Below are 20,483 nucleotides of genomic sequence, written 5' to 3'. Positions count from 1 at the left end.
CGAGATTGGGATTTTTTTTTTTTTTTTTTTTGGACTTTTGAGGTCAGGTCATTTTGATTTGCTAATGGGCTGACAATATAAAGCAACACAGCCTATACTGATTTTCATGAAGCTACAAATTATACATGAAAATACAATACTTTTTTTCTGTTAAAGCTATGGTTCTGCAATTTGGAAAATACTATAAAACTCCAATTAAAAAAGCCTAGCCCCATTGAACGCCCAGTCTCTTTTATTAGCCCAGTGTGGCTACATGTTTTGACAAATAAAGGCCTGTCTCAGTTAGAGGCCTGGTCTGGTTGCCAAGCACTTCATTTTTTTTTTTTTTTGGATATACAAAAGCAGGTTCATGGCTACATTGCCCATTCTTCGATTACCCTGCAAGTTCTTCATATTCCTTAAGTCCGAATCAAAAGGGTTTTTACATTACAATTAATCCAAGGTGTGAATAATGTTTTAACAGGATAAAGTGGGGTTGTGTCAGTATGAGCAACAGTTTTGTGTGACAGCAATTAAAGTTCCAAATATAGGCCTGTTGATTTCAGTGATTTAAGCAAATAATAGCCCGGGCTATTAATGAAAATTTTATGGTACACTTATTTGGTTTATTTCCGTAAAGTTTGATTAAAGAATCAATACAAATATAAATATGAAGCCGCTGCCAGCATGTCTTAGCTTAGCACAAGGAATGGCAACTAACCCCCAAGGAACAGCGTCGATCGTTGAAGCCAATCTGACATAGTGGCCAAACGTGGTATTACAACTTCCTGGTCTATCACGTGATGCCATGTGGCCCAAAAAGACTTTTTTTCCCATAGACGTACATTCTAAAAAGAAACATCTCTAAATCAGTGGATATATTTTTTTGAGTGTCACAACCAGGGGTCGCGTTAACCGGATATTCTCGGTCATTGACCGTTTTTTTTTACAGCAATGACCGGAAAATCTGAAGGCCGTCCGTCATTTTGACCGGTTGCAATTACCACCCCTGCCCACTTGGCGGCGGAGTGCACAGTCAGTGGTTTAAGTAGCTGCCGTTTTCACACTGCAGAGAAAAAGTCATTCATCTGCTTCATGTAGCGTTGTTGACATAATGGCCTGGACACACCGGACACGTTAGTGCCGCGGAAATCCTGCGAAGTATACTCGCAGGCGCTTGACTGTCCACACCACAGGCAGCACATTTCTCCTGCACTCTCCACGCCGGTTAAACATTGACTCCACTCGTCTGTTCCTGTCAGTACTCGTTTTTTCACTTCAACAGGTCATTTTAAACATGGGTAAGTCCATATTTCAATCGTTTTTTATAACGTAATAAGTTAATGACAATTTGTCATTGAATGTCCATGTATTGAGCGCGTTGGATAAACACTGAATGAATAGGGCATATTGTTCTGACCATTTTATTTATGTAGTTATGTCTGTAGGCTCGGTGACACAAAATTAAAATTGCAATGAAGTGATTAGGGTATTGAAAAATGTGTTCGGTTATGCACTGTTGTGTTATTTTAAATTATAAACACGGTATTTTCTCCTCATGTTCCTCAGTGCAAGCTGTTATTTTATTTTGAAAATTGGCCGGATTCTCTCATCTTTTCTGTGTCCGACTTCCTGTTTGGTACGATCCGCTCTATCCAGCTTGACAGAAGCGCTCGCGGCACAGGTGTGTGGATGTCTGTTCTTTTCGTTCATGTCCTTATTAATGCACACTTTATAACTTGCTTGTTGGATTTATTAAAAACGAACGAATGAAAACTAAATGTCTTTGAATATCTTTATTATCATTTAAAAATGAAAATTAAAATGACCGGTAAAAATAGATTATGACCGGATTTTTACGACCCTGTTGGTCAAAATGACCGGCGATGAAAAAGTCTAGCGCAACGTCTGGTCACAACCCATGTAAAATGACTCGATTCACATCGGTAATTGATCCATTTGGTCCAATAACATTTTAAAAGTTCAAAAGAACAACACGATTCAATCATTTTATCCCCATTCAAGTTAGCAGAGGGCTAAACCAGGAGTAAGCCCCTCAGCCGGCAGAAGTCTCTGCTGGGCTTGGTCTATGGGCCCCAAAATGCGGACACAACAATTTCATACCGCGCAGAAACTGAGGTTTCAGATTCATGTGCCACTGAGCAATTTCCATAGGACTGAATGGGGTGAACAGAGGGAACAGTTAGCCTGGCTCTGTCCAGAGGTTAAGAAAAAAAATCCACATACCACCACCTCTAAAGCACACTAATTAATAGGGGTGAGAATCATCAGAGGCTCCACGATACGATATTATCATGATACCTAAATCACGATACAACATTATTGTGATTTTAAATGTGTTGCAATATGCTAAGTATTGCAATAAAGTATATTGCGATATATTGTGATGTATTACCTTATTTCAACTGTAAATGATGTCCCCAAAAGAAAACTTTGTCAACATCTGTTTTATCTAATAAAATTAAGTTTTCAGTCTGTTCATCTCACTTTAGTCATTTTAGTTGCAGCAAAATGTATCTAATGGACTGAAAACCCAATTGATTTTATTATTCAAGTAGGCTACCTCAAGTTTAATTTGTATTTGTAATATTACCAATTCATACAATTAAGAAATTGATACTAGGCAATGTGTGACGATATTGGCGCACAAAAATATTGCGTTACTTTGCTGTATCAATCTTATCCCCCACCCTAACTAATTAACTACTAACCCAGATTTCTTTTTTAATTTATGTTCTAATCTTTACCAAGCTAGTCGTTTCACCTATGTTAAGTCTTTAAACACGTTGCCTGATATCAAACAGAACTGGCAACTCCATACTCTCCGTTTCCATCTTCAGTCTGACACTTTAACCGATTTCCGTGGGTGAGGGGGATTCCTGTCGTGCTAATTAGCTTATTGAGTCCCTCTGTAGCGCTCATTGGTTGTTTTATTTTAACCACTGTTCCATGTCACACTGCTAGAGAAATCAGTCAGCTTGAACCTGGTAGATTGGTCTATTCTGGCCAAAGCTACAGAATGAACGGACTGATATGAGCGCAGTATCAATCCTCTCATCTAACTCTTGGCAATAAAAACAAACCAACAAGCAAATAAGCGTACACAGTGCATCAAAGGATTGTAAAGTTAAGTGTTGCCATCGGAATAACCATAAAATAAATTACATTTCTAGCCTTTAAATATATTACAAACCAATAATGTCAGGGAAAAATTTAAAGTCAGAGTGGCTTTCACCTTCTGCAGGGAACACAATTGTAATGAAAGCATCAGGTGGGTAATGCTGTGATTTAGCAGTAATTGCTAACGCATGTTAGCTGTGGAAATGGGAAGGGTGAGGGAGGTGGGGGGGCTGCGTAGTGAAAACTACCCGCCTCAGATTCCTGTCTTTTTCCACTGGCTCCTACCAGCATTCTGCCGGGCTGCTAGGACATGAAGAGCACATACACGACAGGTCATCGCCACAGAGAAGGGGTCAGCCTGTTTGCTTCCCTCACTTATTACCTTATGCACTAATTAGCAAGCTTTGTTTACTGGCACGAGTCTTGAGAGAGGCTTGAAGTTTGCAGCAATTTAATTATGTACAGCAGACAGCAAAAGAGCACGGAAAATTGAGGTGGGCTGCGAGGATAAATGCCATCCACAGTGCTCTCTCTCTCTCTGTCTACTTCTGTGTGAGTGTGTGTATCTGCATGATTCCGTGGGGTTTATTTATGTGTTTGTGAATGCGTGTGTGTGTGTTAGTGCATGTCTGTGTGCGTCATCCCCAGAATTATAGGTTTGACTTTCACAGTAAGTCTAATGTCCCCTCGCTGAAACTCGAAGGATCAGAGAAAATGTATCAGGCTACTGTCTTCTGTTACAATGACGCCTTTGCAAAGATAGGGGGAGTTAAAAAGTTGATTTAAGCTCACACATTCTTCCCCGGAGATATTTAAGTGAATACCAGTGACTTTTTGGTCGTGAGCCCCGGTGTACTGTAAATTGAATACACAAAAGGAGTTCAAACAAGGTTCCCAGAAGTGGAAATCAAGTGCCAGGTAATACTGAGAGCGATTACAGTCTGTATGAACAAGTTGGAAATCTTTTAAACGTTTCAGAACTGCCCCGAATGCATATTACAATAACAAGTGAAATGAGCTCTCTATAAGGCGACATAACCTTCATGAATTTTTTATGTGCTGATGCCACAAATACCATAAAATGAGGCAAAATAGCTTCGACTATGAAGTCTTATTGTGCAAAATCTAATTTTCCATCCAGTTTGAGAATGCAATCTCATGACTGTATCAGAAACACATCCTCGTCATACTTCTCAGCACTCTGTAATTCTCTGCTACGGCTACGTGCTCCTATTCATGCTGAAAATACTTGGAACAATCAAATGTGCACATGCTCCCTTTCTTTTCTTTTTTCTACTCAGGCACAAATGCACACACATGCACACAGACACGCACTCACACAACACAGGCACGACATTCATGCCATGTGATCTTGCTAGGCATTATGCCAACGGCCAAACATGTCACTTACCAGAAATCTCTGAGACAGAGTGAGAGAGAGGGAGAGGGAGGGAGAGAGAGAAAGAGAAAGAGAGAGAGTTTCTGCACATTTGTCAGTTTGTGCGAGCTCCTTGTCAAGTGTAAGTACAGTACATACACAGGGAACATGAGATTTAGCTGCAACAGTTATCTGCAATGTAGTGCGGTGTGGGGGCAGTCGATTCTGAGAAAAGGAGAGCCACGTGATCTTTGAGATCTAATGTGGAATTGTTCTGAGGAACATGCCATGTTTACTGTTCATTGTCTAAATTCTTGGAAGGCTTCCTGAAAAGCACGTAGCGAGCCAAAGCAGCCCAAATCAGTTACATTTCAAGATTCCTAATGGCTTTTGCTGATCCTCTCTTTCTCTCGTTTGCTCCCTCATTATTGCTCTGTATTTCAGCATGAACAGAATTGGACTGTACCTGTGTGTTTGTGCACAGCAAATGAAAAATAAAAAAGAGCCTTTGTACTTTGTGGTAGCAGAAACTAAGATCCATAGCTACATTATTATCTCTGTGTGGACTACAAACCACCGGGGGAATAACAAATTACTTTTAAGAGGGCGTAAATCAACAGAAAAAGCCACTTTTTATTTCCCTATTTTATATCTTATCCTCAAATCTGTGTTTTCCTAAGATGAGGCTAATAGTAGGACTGACAAAAGGAAGTAGCGAATTCCAAGACACAAAGTTCCGCTACATTACATATTATATGAGTAGGGCATTTGAGGAACTGCCCAACCCTTTTTTGTGGCTTTAGTTGTCACCTTTTGTGCCATAAACACATAATTTGGCTGAAAGGAAAAATCTTTATCGATTATGTCTTACACATACGACATATGTAATCAAATGCTGACCTCTCTTTCATATTCCTCTTCCTCCTCTTGACCAAACATTTTTTACTACTGTTTCAAGTGGGAAACATTACCTGCTGAGGAGCTACCGCATATCAGACAAACCAGGGGAACATTGATCATTTTGACATAACTTAGTTTATCTAAGTTAATTTATTTTTCAGCAGTGCTGCCAGATTCACCTATTTAGCAGTCAATCTGATTTGATGTGACTCCCGACTTAATTTTGGCTTTGATAAGAAAATATGTGGACAAGGCAAGGTCACTGGGGCCTCTAACTTTGTTTGCTATTAGGTGCATTTCAGGAGATGATGATTTATACCCCTAACCTCTACAGGGAGCTGAGTGGATATTCTTCCTGTGTTTGTATAGTTTAAATCTTTTGGTTGGCGGACATTAAAGGAAGAATTCACCCCCCCAGGAGACCATGTGTATATCTGTTACTCACTCTGTGCTACATTGAATTTGTGATGGAAACTTTTCTTGCATGGGTCTGGTAAATGATGAATCTCACAATGGAGAAAATTCCTATGAATTGAACTCATAGGTGTCCACATTTAACAACAGCAAAATCATATCAAAACATTGACTGACAAACTCTTACTCATGCACAATTCGTGCAGTATAATCCAAGTCTTATTTATCCAGTTGTACACTCATACATCCCAAACAGACAGCAATGTTCAAGAGGGAATTGAATGGAAAGTGAAACTTACCTATCCTTTCTTCAAAGCCAGACTCCATTTACAAAAACAGTAATTTTACCTTGCTGAATACAGGAGCTGCTGGTTTACTGCTGCCTTGATTGGTAGTTTGTTTGTCTTATTGTGTGAGTTCTGTGAATCTGGACTATCCCTTCAAAACACCACAGTCACACAATAACACAAACTATCTAACTGATTGAGGCAGTGGTCGACCAGCAGCTCCTGTGTTCAGCAAGGTAAAATGATTGGTTTTGTCAATGGAGTCTGGCTTTGAAGAGGTATGTTTCACTTTTCGTTTAGTTCCCCATTGAAGAGGGCTGTCTGGGAAGAATGGAGAACTACTAAACGACTAAATGAGGCTTGGATTATACTGCAGGAGTTGTGTGAGAGTTTTAAACAGATGTTTTGGTCTAGTTTTGCGGTTGTTAAATGTGGACCCCTATGACTTCAATTCATCAAGAATTTTCCCTGGTTTTGGATTTTACGTTCACTGTGGAGGCATGTAAGAAAGACAAAGTTTTCTTTGCGGATTCAACACAACATGTGATGAGTAACTGATATACAAATGGTCATTTGTGGGGTGATGTGTTCCTTTAAAGGGTCAAATGTCTGGGATTTGGTGGCATCTAGCAGTGAGGTTGCAGAACTGAAACTTCAGCCGTGTGCCAAGCATGTAGGAGAAATATAGTGGCACATAGCCCTATCTGGAGCCAGTGTCTAACTTGTCCATTCAATTCTACTGTAGAACAAAATGGTGGACTCCGTGGTAGAGGACCCGCTCCCTATACGGATATTAACAGCACATTCTAAAGCAACGAAAACACAACAATTCTTATTTTCACGTGATTACACACTAATTTAAACATTGCTACGAATAGTTATTTCATACCAGTTCTGCCAATAGATGCCCCTAAATCCTACACACTGGACCTTTAAAGTCATCTCAGATTTATGGACTTAACAGGCCTTTAAACTGAACTACTCATACTGACAAACCTATCACCAAACTTTCCTCTCTCTCTGGTACATTAGTTCTCTGTGTAAAACGCCATAAGAGGAAAAACTACTGACAAAACATTTGCATGTTGGTCAAACAGTGCCAATACCATACAAGCCTTTAAATAGTTAAGTATAATTTGCGATCTGATTTTAATTGTTGCCACTTCAAGAAAAACCACCTTGACACCTACACAGTGAGTCAATAAGACTACAGTGTGCTGGAATGCAGACCAACTGATTGGTCCAAGAAATAAATATAAAATTAGAAACGGGTTCAAACAAAAGATATAGTTTACATTTCTAGCTGTGGTGACTTTACGATCAATTAAAAGACACTTCTTCACAGTTAACCTTAACTGTTTGAAATCCAGCTCCATTAACAGCAACCAACAAGCCTGAACACACCTGCTGCAGCAGCTCTGCGCTACATAGAAGACACAAGTATGTATCAGAACATGATGGATGACTGGTGCCCTGTATCGCATACCATCAGCAATGACTCATTACTGTGTCAGGAAAGGAAAATCAAACACACATAAACACACTCCCCACATGAGTATACATGTATATACAGTGCAGATAAAAGGGCACCAAGCATGAGGGCACACACACAGAGCAAATGAAGCAGCACCAGGGACGAAACTCCAGGTTTTAAATGTAGTTTAGATCAATAAATGTTTTTTTATAGAGGTTGCAGCCTGAATATGCTCTTTTTTTTAGTGTATCTTTCCATGTGTTGAGGCAACATCAACTCTTGTTCATTTATGGGTCTAAGAAGAGATGGGGCAAGACACAAAATGAGGCAAGACTCTCACCGTCTTTGTACTTTCTCCCTCTTTCACCCTCCTCCGTCAGTATCTGCATCAGTTATATTTGAAACTGTGTTGTCGTTCTCTCTCCTTGACACTCCCCACTTGCACACAGCCCCGGGCCCCCTTGTGGAATGCTGTATAATGTGAGGCCTATGGAGGAAGGGCATCCCGGGACACGGCGAGAGCACACTCACATACACACATACACACACACACACACACACACACACACCCTGAACACACTTACCGACACACGCAAACACACACACACACAGACAAATACAGCTGTTGAGAGCCATCACAACCCTCTGGCAGACGTCCAGGTCAAAGACGAGTGGTGTTGGAAGGCCTCCGTTTAGAAAGAAAGAGAAAAATAAAGTCCTACAGTTTCCATGTATGTTGTGTCGAACACTGAAGATAGAAACTTGGCAGCACACACCCCTTTCCCCCGAACTGATTTCCAAGTACAGAGGGGGGAGGGATGTCATAAACTACCTTGATAAAAAACTGTCTTTGTCTTGCCCTGGGGCCCGCAGGTATGGATTCACACTGTTTTAGTTATTCAAAACGAAAAGTATAATACATCTTGTTATCCCCCGTGATATTTCTACATGGGAGAAGCAGAAACAGATGGGCACTAAAACGCTCAAACACTCTGAAGTGGGATTCAAAACTGTAAAATGGTGAGGAACGCTGCACACTTCACACTAAATGATTCATATGACTCTATAAGGCAAGCTGTCGTCTTAGCGTCCAACCTGTGCGACACCTGTCGGGGACCAAGATGCCACATATACTGTAAGTTACACACTCAGTCTGGAGTTGGTTACCACATGACGAAGATAAAGATGCAGACCATCACTAACTTGCAAATATTTGGGAAATTTTTTTTTCCGAGTCATCTCGAGAACAAACAAAACGGCTACAGAAAAAGAATGAGACGAGGGTGATTGAGAGTAAGAACGCATGTGAGAGGGAAGGAAAGTGACAGGAAATGAAGAAAATTGCCACAAGCTACATGCCGGCTAGCCACACACACACACACACACACACACACAAACACGCACACACACTGCACCCATGTATACACACAGGAGAAAGGGGGGAGGTATTGCATATATAGTCAGATGACTCCTGCAGGGTTCAGCCAAGGTAAACAGAGCCACAACGGACAGACCTGACACTTCAGCAGGCAACAGTAAAGTGTATACATGAACCCTGTTTTAATATTTAAAATGTAGTGTTGCAACCGCTTTGACATTGCCAAACTTATTTAACACAATAAAATAACATTTTTTGTATATAGTTTATGGCCATATCAGTGTTATGTGTCTTGTACTAAGATAAAAAAGACACTATAATCCAAAGAAATATCCTGAGGTAACAGTCCTGACAATTTAATGCAAGGAAAATTATTATGATTGAAGATTTGTGAAGCCAGCTGCTATATAACACTCACTACTCCACTTGTGAAATAATGGACCCTGACGCCAGCAACTTCAATAGATTTATGTAAAGCACTCCATGGCGCAATCATGCAACATATAGCACTACAATGGATGCATTATGGGTGGAGATTTTTTTTTTTGTTTTGGCTTCATCGTGACGCAAGCCCGATAATATCGTGCCACTTTATTCACTCATTCAGTTGAAACTCATGACAACACCATTTCCTGTGTGTTTAAAAAAAGTGCTGCCCACCATTACAATTAGCCTGCAATAATATTTGGACTACAAATATTATCAGTGTGATTAAATTCTTCCAGTGGCGCGCGGTCCACCTATCATCCTCCTCCGCGTAAAAGCCTTCACATTTCGCGATCGTGAAAGTTTGAGAGACTAACTTGGTGGGTAGGGTTATCAAAATTAACTCAGCACATGTAAATGCAGATGCCTATTGTGAGCGTAAAGAAGGAGAATAGAGGGAGTAATGCATGGTAAAACCTATGCGTCACACAAATCAGGCAAACCTCAAGCCAAGACAGAAGGGGATATTTACCCGATGTATGTCGCTATTCCATAAACCGCGGCTGTCAGCTGGCGCAGATGTGGCAGGCGTTCTCTTCGGATAACCCTATAAAGTTTGCGGGGTGTTTGAAAAATAAAAAAAGAGAAAAGCAGGCCCCGGTTTCCCCTCGTCCGCTGGCTCACTCTATCACTCCAGTCCTATCTTGGCTGCTCGTCCCCCATCTCTCTATCCAACTCTGTCTTTCTCTCTCTGCCCGCTTCTATCCCTTTGCAGGAAGTGAACGGCGCTCACATGAACAGTGCGAGCAGCCTGACATCATGCACCGCTCGGCAAAGAGTTCTTTTTAAAGACGCAGACATTTTAGTGGGACCTGGCAGGTTTACTGTATGTACACTGTCCTACTGTAGTCTACGCGGCAAATGGACTGTCAGCAGTGTTCGCTCATATCGTGCGCCTTTACGGACACACGAACTCGGTGCACTCTGCGGGCTTAAAGGTGCAGACTTCTGTGCTGTGGCAGAGCCCGCAGGGCGAGTTAGCCCGGCACCAGCACTGTGTGCAATTTGTTCTGGAAAGACAACTTATTGGAGCACATTTGCAGCTGTGAGGGGGAGACAGAGGTGCCTTGTTGGGCTCCTAAAGAAAATTTACATGTGCGGTTACCTCACGTGTCCCTATGTGATGACAGCTCAGGCTACGTGATGCGCATGTGTGCTGTTCTGCTAAATTATAAGCGCCAACTGCTGGCGGTGTGACCTCAAGTCAACTTTTCTTTACTGCAGGCATGCGATATCACAGTGTCACAGCTCACTAAATCACTGCTGCACGGGCTACTGAACTTCATGGTGACAGTGGGGATTCTTACTTAACATCTTTCTGGTGGTTAATATGGATGCAGCATTTTTATATTACCCTGCATCAGCATTTTAATATATTCTACTACACTTTTCCCAGTATTTTACTTTTACCTCATGATTCATCACTCACCAGGCCATCATCCACAGTATATTAATATATTTCATACCTATAGGTGCAGGAAATTTTAATAAAATCCAGTAGTAATAAAACATATGTAAATACACGTCAAGAAAGCAAATCAAATTCTTATTTTTGGGTCATTTTTATAATCATTTTTGTTGCCACTTCACTACAATGGATGCATCATGGGTGGAGATTTGCAGGCTAATTAATCATTTTCTTTTTATAACTTTATAATTATAACTTCAAACACAAGAACACAAATCAGCTTCACTATAACTTGCAGCATCTTTTGCTGGACACATTTTCCCCACAAATACAACATGCTAATATTTTTAGCACAAGCCTAAGGCATTTTACATTGTATAAATTAGCCAAGCGGCTAGCAGACTTTTCCTCTACTCATACGAAGCCAGGGCCAACAGCAACATTTAACAAAGGTAACGTTACAGAATTCAGCTCCATTACAACTCACAAGGTTCACTGACAAAACAACTGTCTTATACTGAGCACATTTTCCAAACAGATAAAACATGCTAATGTTATTAGCACAAGCCTATGGTATTTCACATGGTGTAAATTAGCCTAGTGACTAGTGGAAATTACCCTACTCATATGAAGTCAGGATAAATCACACACTAGACTTAAAATGCTATTGCACTTCTGTGTTAACTTCATACCTATAGGTGCAGGGAATTTTATTAGAATCCAATAGTAATGAAAAATATTTAAATAAAAGCCAGGGAAGCAATTTATATAATCATTTTTGTTGCCACTTCACTACAATGGGTGCATTATGGATGGAGATTTGCAGGCTAATAAATCGTTTTTATAAATAAAATTTAATAATACAACATGCAAACAAGAAATGGAAAAATAAACTTGTAGTGACTTGTATTTAAATATAGTAAGTCAGTGGTGGTTTGTGTCTAATTGACTGTGTGGGTGTCAAGGTGTTTTTTTCCTTGCATTGCCAACAATTAAAATCTGATTGCAAATTATACTAAAAGGTCCAGTGTGTAGGATTCAGGGGCATCTATTGGCAGAAATGGTATATTATATTCATAGCTATTTTTCAGCACTTTATAATTACCTGAAAATAGGAATCATGGTGTTTTTGTTATCTTTAAATGAGCCATTTATATGTATGTATGTATGGAGTGGGTTCTCTCAATAGGCTGTAAAAATAGCTACCATGTCATCACTCATTGGTTTGTGGACTCCTGTTTTAAAGCCTCAAGTCTGGGATTCTAGTGTCGTTTTGAGCATTTATACTTGTGTGGTGAGGTGTCTTTGTCACTCTGCAGTTACCATTTCAAAAGACTAGTTGGCGGCAGGGTTTCTATGAGGTACTATAACGTTTAGTTGACTCAAAACACACCCAAAACATACATTAAACATGGCTTAATAGAGACAATTTCAAACACAAATACACAAATTATAACTCGCAGCTTTCACAGAGAAAACATTTGTCTTTTGCTAGACAGATTTTCCCCACAAATACAACATGCAAATGTTTTAGCACAATCCTATGGCATTTTACATTGTATAAATTAGCCTAGCAGCTAGCGGAGCCTACGCGGTAGGTACAGTGTCGATTAGACGCAAAAGTTTGACACAACATGTCACATTCACCCATTCACACACACAGTGGTGGCCGAGGCTACCATACATGGTGCCACCTGCTACTCAGTAACCATCCTCACACACTCACAAAACAATGTAACAGCCACTGGGAGCAACTTGGAGTTCAGTGTCTTGCCCAAAGATACTTCAACATGTGGACTGGAGGAATCAGGGATCAAACCACTGATCTTACAATTAATTGACAACACACTGTACCTATGAGTCGCCCCAGGTTGGATCTGACTGAGGACACTATTGGCAAACAGCCTGACACTCAAAGTGGCCCGCCTTTAACTATGCGTAACTTTAAGCCTAAATGACATGTAAACTAACCTGTACAGGAGGTGTAAAATTCACCTCCTGTACAGTTCTCATGAAAGGGGATAGTAGCTTTCGTGACCAAAACCATTTTTGGACCAGACTGTGAACATGTGCTGTAAAGTTGGGCATTTTAATTTGGGGGTCTATGGGAATTGACTCGCCTCACAGCAAGAGGGCTCCCCCACCCTGGGTTCGAACCCAGGGTTTGCATGTTCTTCACCTGTCAGCGTGGGTTTTCTCCAGGTGCTCCGGCTTCCTCCCACAGTCCAAAGACGTGCAGGTTAATTGGTGACTCTAAATTGGCCGTAGGTGTGAATGTGGGTGTGGATGGTTGTCTGTCTCTATGTGTCAGCCCTGTGACAATCTGGTGACCTGTCCAGGGTGTACGCTGCCTCTCACCCAGTGTCAAATGGGATAGACTCCAGCCCCCTCGCGACCCCTAACAGGATAAGCGGTTACAGAAAATGGATGAATGGAGCCAGCCTCAAGTGGCCATTTAATGAACTGCAGCTTTTGGCACTTTGGTGTTGGCTTCATTTTTCACCGCCGGAGGGTGCCACTGGGTCCTCTCCCACGGAGCCATAATGTTCTACAGTAGCCCAGAACAGGATCATTTTCAGTTCTGCAACCTCAACAGTCGATACCAATAAATCCATAACAATACATCTTTAACTATTTCCAGGTCTGTCTGGCATTGGTTCTGTTTGGCCATGCATGTGTTTTGTCATGTAGTTTTTCCTCTTGCAGCATTTTTCGCAGAACACTTAAACCTGGGGTGTCCAACTCGGACTTCATGGGCTACATACAGCCAAACTGATCTCAAGTAGGCTGCACCAGTAAAGCCATTGCATAATATCCTATGAATAACAACACCTCTTTTCTTTTAGTGTAAAGAAGAACATTCTGAAAATGCTTATTCATGTTCAAAACAGATGATGAAAAACCTGAGATGTCCAAATTTCAATTTTCCACATTCAGTCAGTCACTACTCACCATCATTACATGTGCATCTTTCCATATTTACACTCCTGTGTAGTAATGCTGGCATCGCCACACATCACCAAACTAAAGTGGAAGGTACTGAGGAAAGCAGGTTAAAGATATACAACCCAGGGTTTTCCTCAAGAACAATGTATAGACTCGTATAGAAATAATCCCTCTCATTCATCTCTTATGACCCACTAGAAGTGTGTGGTGGTGGTGTACTTTTCTGCAGAGACTCTGCCCTCTGCCTGTACTTTTTATTTTCTTCTTTTTTGGCACATTAATGGCTGTGTACCCCCATAGCACTCAGGTGAGGTTGTGGCTTTACAAAAAACAGAAGTGACCACAATCCAGACCATGAGCATCCAACAGACACAGCACTGAAAAAAAGAACTGAAAATACAGCGAGGTCAAATGGCAAATGACTGTGAATCTGGGGTTAACTTTTATTTTCACTTTCACTGGTAAGTGTGTGTTTACACGTGGTTACCAACAATCCTGCATGGTATGACTTTAAGATATCGCTTGCCTTATAAACCATTTACAGATGTAAAGTTTGGGCAGTGCCTTAACAGCCGGGCTCCACCAATATTGTTTTAAGATAGATGTCTTATACAGATGCTTTTGTACTCACGCTGCTAGCTGACAGCACAACATTCAATATCTTTAATTACGGCCACAATAGGTATTCATTGTTCTTGGCAGAGAACTGTATTCTGCTCAGGGTGGAATAATCCAATGGGCCAGATTGGAACCTCTAGCTGGCCTGTTTTTGCCCACAGGCCAAATGTTTCACACCCCTGACCTAAACTTTTTAATGTATCAGAGAGATGGAAAGTGGCTTAAGAATCTTTAAAACAAAATGAAAGCAAATTTCAACCTCTTGTCAAAGTTTACATATCAATATGAGCTGTGAGTGATTATTACCTCCTCGGACTGTTAATTTGATTACTTTTTAGAAGCCCGAAAATAAGAGAAATGCCATGGTTGCATGTTACAGGTTTACTGTTACATTTTGTAAACACTCTGGTTGGCAAAAATTAAATTAACCAAGATTCACTCTCACCTGGCGTTTCGTCTCCCTATGCATGTTTTTGGCGCTGTGTCTCTTGGATGTGTGCCGCATACATCTTGGCACCTGATCACTACGTTTTTATAAAGGCCCAACTTCACCTTAGTACTCCGGGGGTGCACGCCTATAAACATCCTGAATACAGAAAATAAGAAAATACAGGCAGAGGGCAGTCTCTGCAGTAAAATACACCACCACACACTTCTAGAGGGTCGTAAGTGACGATTGACAGGGATTATATCTGTATGAGTCTATACATTATTTTTAAAGAAAATCCTGCATATTGTATCTTTAATCATTTTGTGACCCCCCCTGGAGGGACCCAGACCCTCAGCTTGGGAATCACTGTTATAGGGGGTCCACTTGAAACTACAGTAATCCATCACATTTTATTATATCATTATCTGTTTTGCAAGTCAAATCTCTTCTAAAAAGCATGTTAACTAGAAACTGCAGCCATCAGCTAAATGTTGAGTGACAAAATGTAATTGACTAGCATTAAAAGGTCTGCCTAAAAACAGTACTCTTTATTTTTACTGTTAACCAATTTAGTAAATGTACTTACTTCCTACACTGCTTATACTTGACTTCTACTAACCCACATAGGTCGTATCCCAACATGCTCTAGTTTTCATTATCATTACATCTGATATTGGTGTTTATCTCTTCATCTCATAATGGCACTGAATGAACTTTATTCATTTCATTCATTCATTTTCTGCAACCACTTATCCTGTTAGAGATCACAGGGGGCTGGAGCCTAGAGACAGCTGACACATAGAGACAGACAACCATTCACGCTCACATTCACACCTATGGTTAATTTAGTTACCATTTAACCTAACCAGCATGTCTTTGGACTGTGGGAGGAAGCTGGAGTACCCAGAGAAAACCCAGCTGACACAGAGAGAACATGCAGACTTCACACTTCACTCCCCCACCCTGGGTTTGAACCATAAAACCTCTTGCTGTGAAGCGGCAATACTCACCACTGCCTGAATCATCAATACGTCTATATGATATCCAGTTTCCATGACATTTCAAATAAGTTACCACGTATTTATCTGTACCATGATGAGGACTCACTCGATCAGTCTTGTGATATTCCTGTATGACCTTACAGTGGTCTGGTATGTAATCAGGTTTACAGTGCCCCTATTGTACCCCTTGGTATTTAAGAAGTGTATGGCAGCACTATCATATTCCTATAGGGACTATCATGTGTCTGTGGCACTTAGTGGTGAGTTTATAATGATCTCATTATACTTAGGACGATGCCATTGGTACAATTACATTAATGTTTACAAGGATATTAAAGATTTTTCATGATAGCTTATTGTTCTGCTAAACTTGTAAAACTTTTAACTGTAGCCTAATAAAAAGGCAGCTCGCTCCAGTAGTTAAGCATGATCTAGTAGTAACAGAGAAAATCAAACTTGGGATAAATGATGGTGTGACATGCAGTGACCAGGGCAAAAATGAAACTGGCAAGTCACTCAGACATAAGCAATCAACTTCAGCTTTTCAAAGAAAAAGAAGAAATGAAAATGAGTAGGCTTAATCATCCGGCCTATCTAATGCATTATGTTGACATCACAAGACAACTCATGTTCTGTTGTTCGCCTCTGTTGTAACTGGGCTGTCAGATCGGCCTAGCTCAGAGCGTGAGGCATATGATGTGTTGATCCTCAGAACAAAAGCTTATTGTTCACCCCCCTTGATTATCCAATTACAGCTTGAAGCCCACACCAGTCTCAAGCATGTCTGAGTCAGGCCACCAGGCTGTGCGTCGAAAGTTCATATCTAAAGATGGTAGTTTCCAGACTCTTTTGCTCGGTTTAGCAGATAATAAACACTGAAATCTAAGCTGATGCTTGTGCATGACAGTTATCCTCCCAAGTATACCAGCTTGAGTGTAAAACGCTTATTTGGGTGCTTCAGCCCTCCTTAGATCCTGTAAGCATACTTCACGCCATGTGGAAATGAGGCTATATAAGGTGATTGGGACACAGCCATTGCCACTGTTATGCTTGGCAGAAACAGCGGAGTCTAGTTGTGGCTGGCGTTTGCGTGCTGGAGGAAGCTAAACAGAGAAGTCTGTCAGAGGAGCTCGGAGACAACGTGAAGAGCAACTGATGGAACATTTGACCCAAAGACGTTCTCAATTTGAACTGTCACACACTCTTGTGACACAGCTCGAGGCATGCCATCATGGGTGTTAGCCAACACAGTAAACACATTCATCAGCCACACATTTTAAACACCAAACGTTTCATCAACAGGAAATTGATTTAATAACTTTACAAAAAAAAGAAAAAAAAAAGAAGTTGTTTGTCACTTTGTGCCCTTTCTCCTATTCTGCCCTGCCCTCTCCACAAAACCACATCACACACACACACACACACACACACACACGCTATTGACAGCTTGTTTTTGGTCACTTTTATCCACCATAAGTTACTGTGTCTCTGTGCTACATGTACGTTTACATGATACAGTGTTTACACAAGACATAACTGTAATTATCTCAACCTGGGGATTATGGTACACTTTTGCATCTGGAGCCCAACCCGTGTTATTTTGGCACAAATGACTGTCTTGCATCACACAACCATGATGCACATCAGTCACATGTTCAGTCACTTTTCCATGCAACATTGACTTTGACATTCACATTTTCCATTATTGTAAACAAATGAGTTTCTAGTCGAGATGTCTTTCGGAAATGTGTTAAAACGGTTTACAAATGGCATGAAAATACAATTGAGATTGAAGAGCTTTTGACCCTATCGATCTCTGTAGAGTTCTACATGATGACTCAGGTCTGACTCATGTTCAGACCGACTTCATGCGTCAGTTTTGATATTCAGCAACCAGGTGGTTCTCTCTGAGTTATACGGGAGCGACATTTTAAAAGGACGGTACACACAGTTGTTACACAGACTCTTATTGGATTCTATCATATCTGAAACTAAACCAATACGATTTGGAGTTGGCGTCAAAGGAGTCTTTTTGATTTGAGATGCGGAGCAGTCCTACAGGACATGCTAAAGGTGCATGTTGTCCCATAACGCCACACAATGCTGAAGTTACAGTGCGTAGCATCCACATTGCACCCATTTCCCTCGTTGCTCACATGTCCACGAACACCATGAAGCACCACCCGAGCCCCCCCACCAGAAACATGGTGATCTGCATGCTGTAGATGATGAGGTCGTTAAGCACCCCAAAGTCCAGGCGCCGGTGCCCTAACAAAAGCAGAATGACAGACAGCTTGTACTGCAGCCTCAGGAGCACGCGCACGCTGACGTACTGCAGGAAGAAGAGAGCGGAGAGCGCCACCCAGAGCAGGGAGGTCAGCAGGCTGCAGCCGAAGTAGAGCAGAAAACGGAGGAAGCTGTACATGCAGCGCGAGCGCAGGTAGAGGTCAAAGTTATTGTACTTGGTGCGCACTAGCTTGGACGCATGCGTCGACCCACAGGCCGAGTGCATGCAGGTGGTGTGGGGGCCATGGAAGCTGCGCACCCGCCGTGGGATGGGAATCACAGGCATGGGTGGGCTACTGGAGCCCAGCACAGTGCACAGGAATCCCAGTTACAGGTGGAGTCCTCTGTGAGTGCTGCGCCTTGGGTGGCAGTTGGCTTCATTTGGTTGTGGAGCAAAGAGTGGCTCTTACAGGAGCCCGGGGGTGAGATGGAGCTGCTGGTGGTGCCTTTCTGCTGTAAACTCCAGTCAGCAACGTTTTCTCCTTTGGATGGAACAGAAATGACAGTTACTGCATGTTTGATGGTAGATTTTCAAAACGCACATGCACACATTACAGCTAATCTAATGTAAGACATACAGGCCTGTGCATGCTTCATTCTCTTAAGCTGCACACACAGGTTTCATGTCTGTGCATAAGGCTATCAATGATGCCTATATGGCTAAATCATAGCTAGCTCACACTATCTCCTGCCCAAACAGGTCTTTTCATCCATATTCTGGTCTAGAAATAAGTGTTCGTGCAGAGCCAATGGTAGTCTTACATGCAACACTACGACGTCTTCCTCCTCACCAAAGAAAGCTGCTGTCTGAGTCTCAAACGACAGGAGCATTGTATCACATTATAAACAATTGGTTGAAACATAAACACACAGGATATATTTTGTTTTTCTTCCACGATGCGCTGTTTAAAGGCAGCGGAGACGAAGCAGCGACAGTGAACCGGTGCTGCTACAGCCGACGTCCGGTCGCAAAATATACGAGTCATCCTGCTGTGACGTCACAGCCGAGTTAAAGGGGAAGTGCTCCTGGAGAGGGTGTTCACTCTGCAGGACAGTATAAACAGCCATGTATTCAGCAAACATCACGCGGGGATTAATATTGTATTTGTGTGTGTAACTTTGACAAAGTACATCAGGAAGATGATCTCAGTTTTTTGGCTCAAAACTGCACTGAAATAAATAGTGGTTTCGCCACTGTCCTAAAACTAAGGAAAGGTAAAAGTCAAGTTTCACAAACACTTGACCTGTAGACTGATATAAGTTATCTGCCAGGGGCGTAGGTGGCATTTCAACAGTGTGTGTGTGTGTGTGTGGGTTGGGGGGGGGGGGGCATATAAAGTGGGGTCAGGAAGATTTCCTGCATTCTGATAAATTTTTAGGCACCAATTTCTGCCTTTCCTGCCCAAACCAATCAAACAATTTTTTAAGAATATTTTTCGATGTAACAAATAAAAATTGATTAATGGATATATTCAATGGGGGTCCTCTGCAGGAAAATTCTGGTGAATTTTTGGGCACTAATTTGTGTCTTTTCTGCATCAATTTATGGTTTAGATCTCTTTAAATTTGTCAAAATAAAATTCCTTTGCAACCGTCATATTTCTATAGGGGGAGGGGGACTTGACACATTCTAAATACTGACAGGAAAGGCGTCCCCTGCTGCAATCCTCCCACGCATGAAAAAACAAATAAACAAACCCGAAAAATTGTTTATATTTTTTGGTGTGACAAAAAAAATGGACACATTAAATGGGGGCGTTGCAGGAAAATGTCCTACATTTTGGTGATTTTTTAGGCACCAATTTTTGACTTTTCTGCATCAATTTATGATATGGATGTCTTAAATCTTGTCAAAATAAAATTTCCTTGTTACTTTCATATAACTATGGGGGGCCTTGACATAAATTTTGATAAGCAAGATGTCATCTGCTGTGACCCCCTGCCCCCCCAAAAATCAAACAAACAACCAATAGTATTTTTTTATTATTATTATTATTTTTTTTTTATGGACACATTAAATGGGGGCTTTGAGGGTCCTCTGCAGGAAAACGTCCTACATTTTGGTGAATTTTTAGGCACCAATTTTTGCCCTTTCTGCATCAGTTTATGATTTAGATGTCTTTAATTCTGTCAAAATGAAATTCCCTTGCTTCTTTTGTAACCCCATTCATAAAAAGAAGAAAAAAGCTAAACAAAGAAAAAAAGAAAGTTTATATTTTTGGGTGAACCAAAAAATTATTAAAAATTATTTCCTATGTAAAAAATTACTAGGATCATATATAGAAAAAAACAAAAAACAAAAAAAAACCACGCTGTTGCATTACTTTCTTCTTGTGTCTTGAGTGCTGGGTGACATT

General features: G+C 41.1%; 2 protein-coding genes across 3 annotated transcripts in view; both read right to left on the bottom strand.

The window, feature by feature from the left end:
• LOC126395662 (nucleus accumbens-associated protein 2) overlaps positions 1 to 10,286 on the bottom strand; it is a 34,086-nt gene extending 23,800 nt beyond the window's left edge. Inside the window, exon 1 of the mRNA XM_050053295.1 lies at positions 9,910 to 10,286. The gene's annotated coding sequence lies outside the window, so the exon portion shown is untranslated. The remainder of the gene's footprint in view (positions 1 to 9,909) is intronic.
• Positions 10,287 to 17,116: 6,830 nt separating this feature from the next.
• Positions 17,117 to 19,102, bottom strand: LOC126395666 (transmembrane protein 250). 2 transcript variants are annotated; one of them, XM_050053307.1, is made up of 2 exons: positions 18,889 to 19,102; positions 17,117 to 18,608 (listed from the first exon to the last, which is right to left on the bottom strand). In XM_050053307.1, the coding sequence occupies exon 2, from the start codon at positions 18,410 to 18,412 to the stop codon at positions 17,993 to 17,995; it is 420 nt and encodes a 139-aa protein (XP_049909264.1). In that variant the 5' UTR covers positions 18,413 to 18,608; positions 18,889 to 19,102; the 3' UTR covers positions 17,117 to 17,992. The 2 variants fall into 2 exon arrangements, with proteins under 2 accessions (XP_049909264.1, XP_049909265.1); XM_050053308.1 differs by having other exon boundaries at positions 18,918 to 19,102.
• Positions 19,103 to 20,483: the final 1,381 nt, after the last annotated feature.

Source organism: Epinephelus moara, chromosome 9, assembly GCF_006386435.1.
Source record: "Epinephelus moara isolate mb chromosome 9, YSFRI_EMoa_1.0, whole genome shotgun sequence".
In the NCBI taxonomy this organism is placed as follows: Eukaryota; Metazoa; Chordata; class Actinopteri; order Perciformes; family Serranidae; genus Epinephelus; species Epinephelus moara.
Note: the sequence above shows the minus strand (reverse complement) of the source record. Positions and strands in the feature narration are given on the sequence as shown.

Coding starts and splice junctions, on each gene's coding strand:
- LOC126395666 (XM_050053307.1), bottom strand. CDS start 18,412: ATGCCTGTGATTCCCATCCCACGGCGGGTGCGCAGCTTCCATGGCCCC.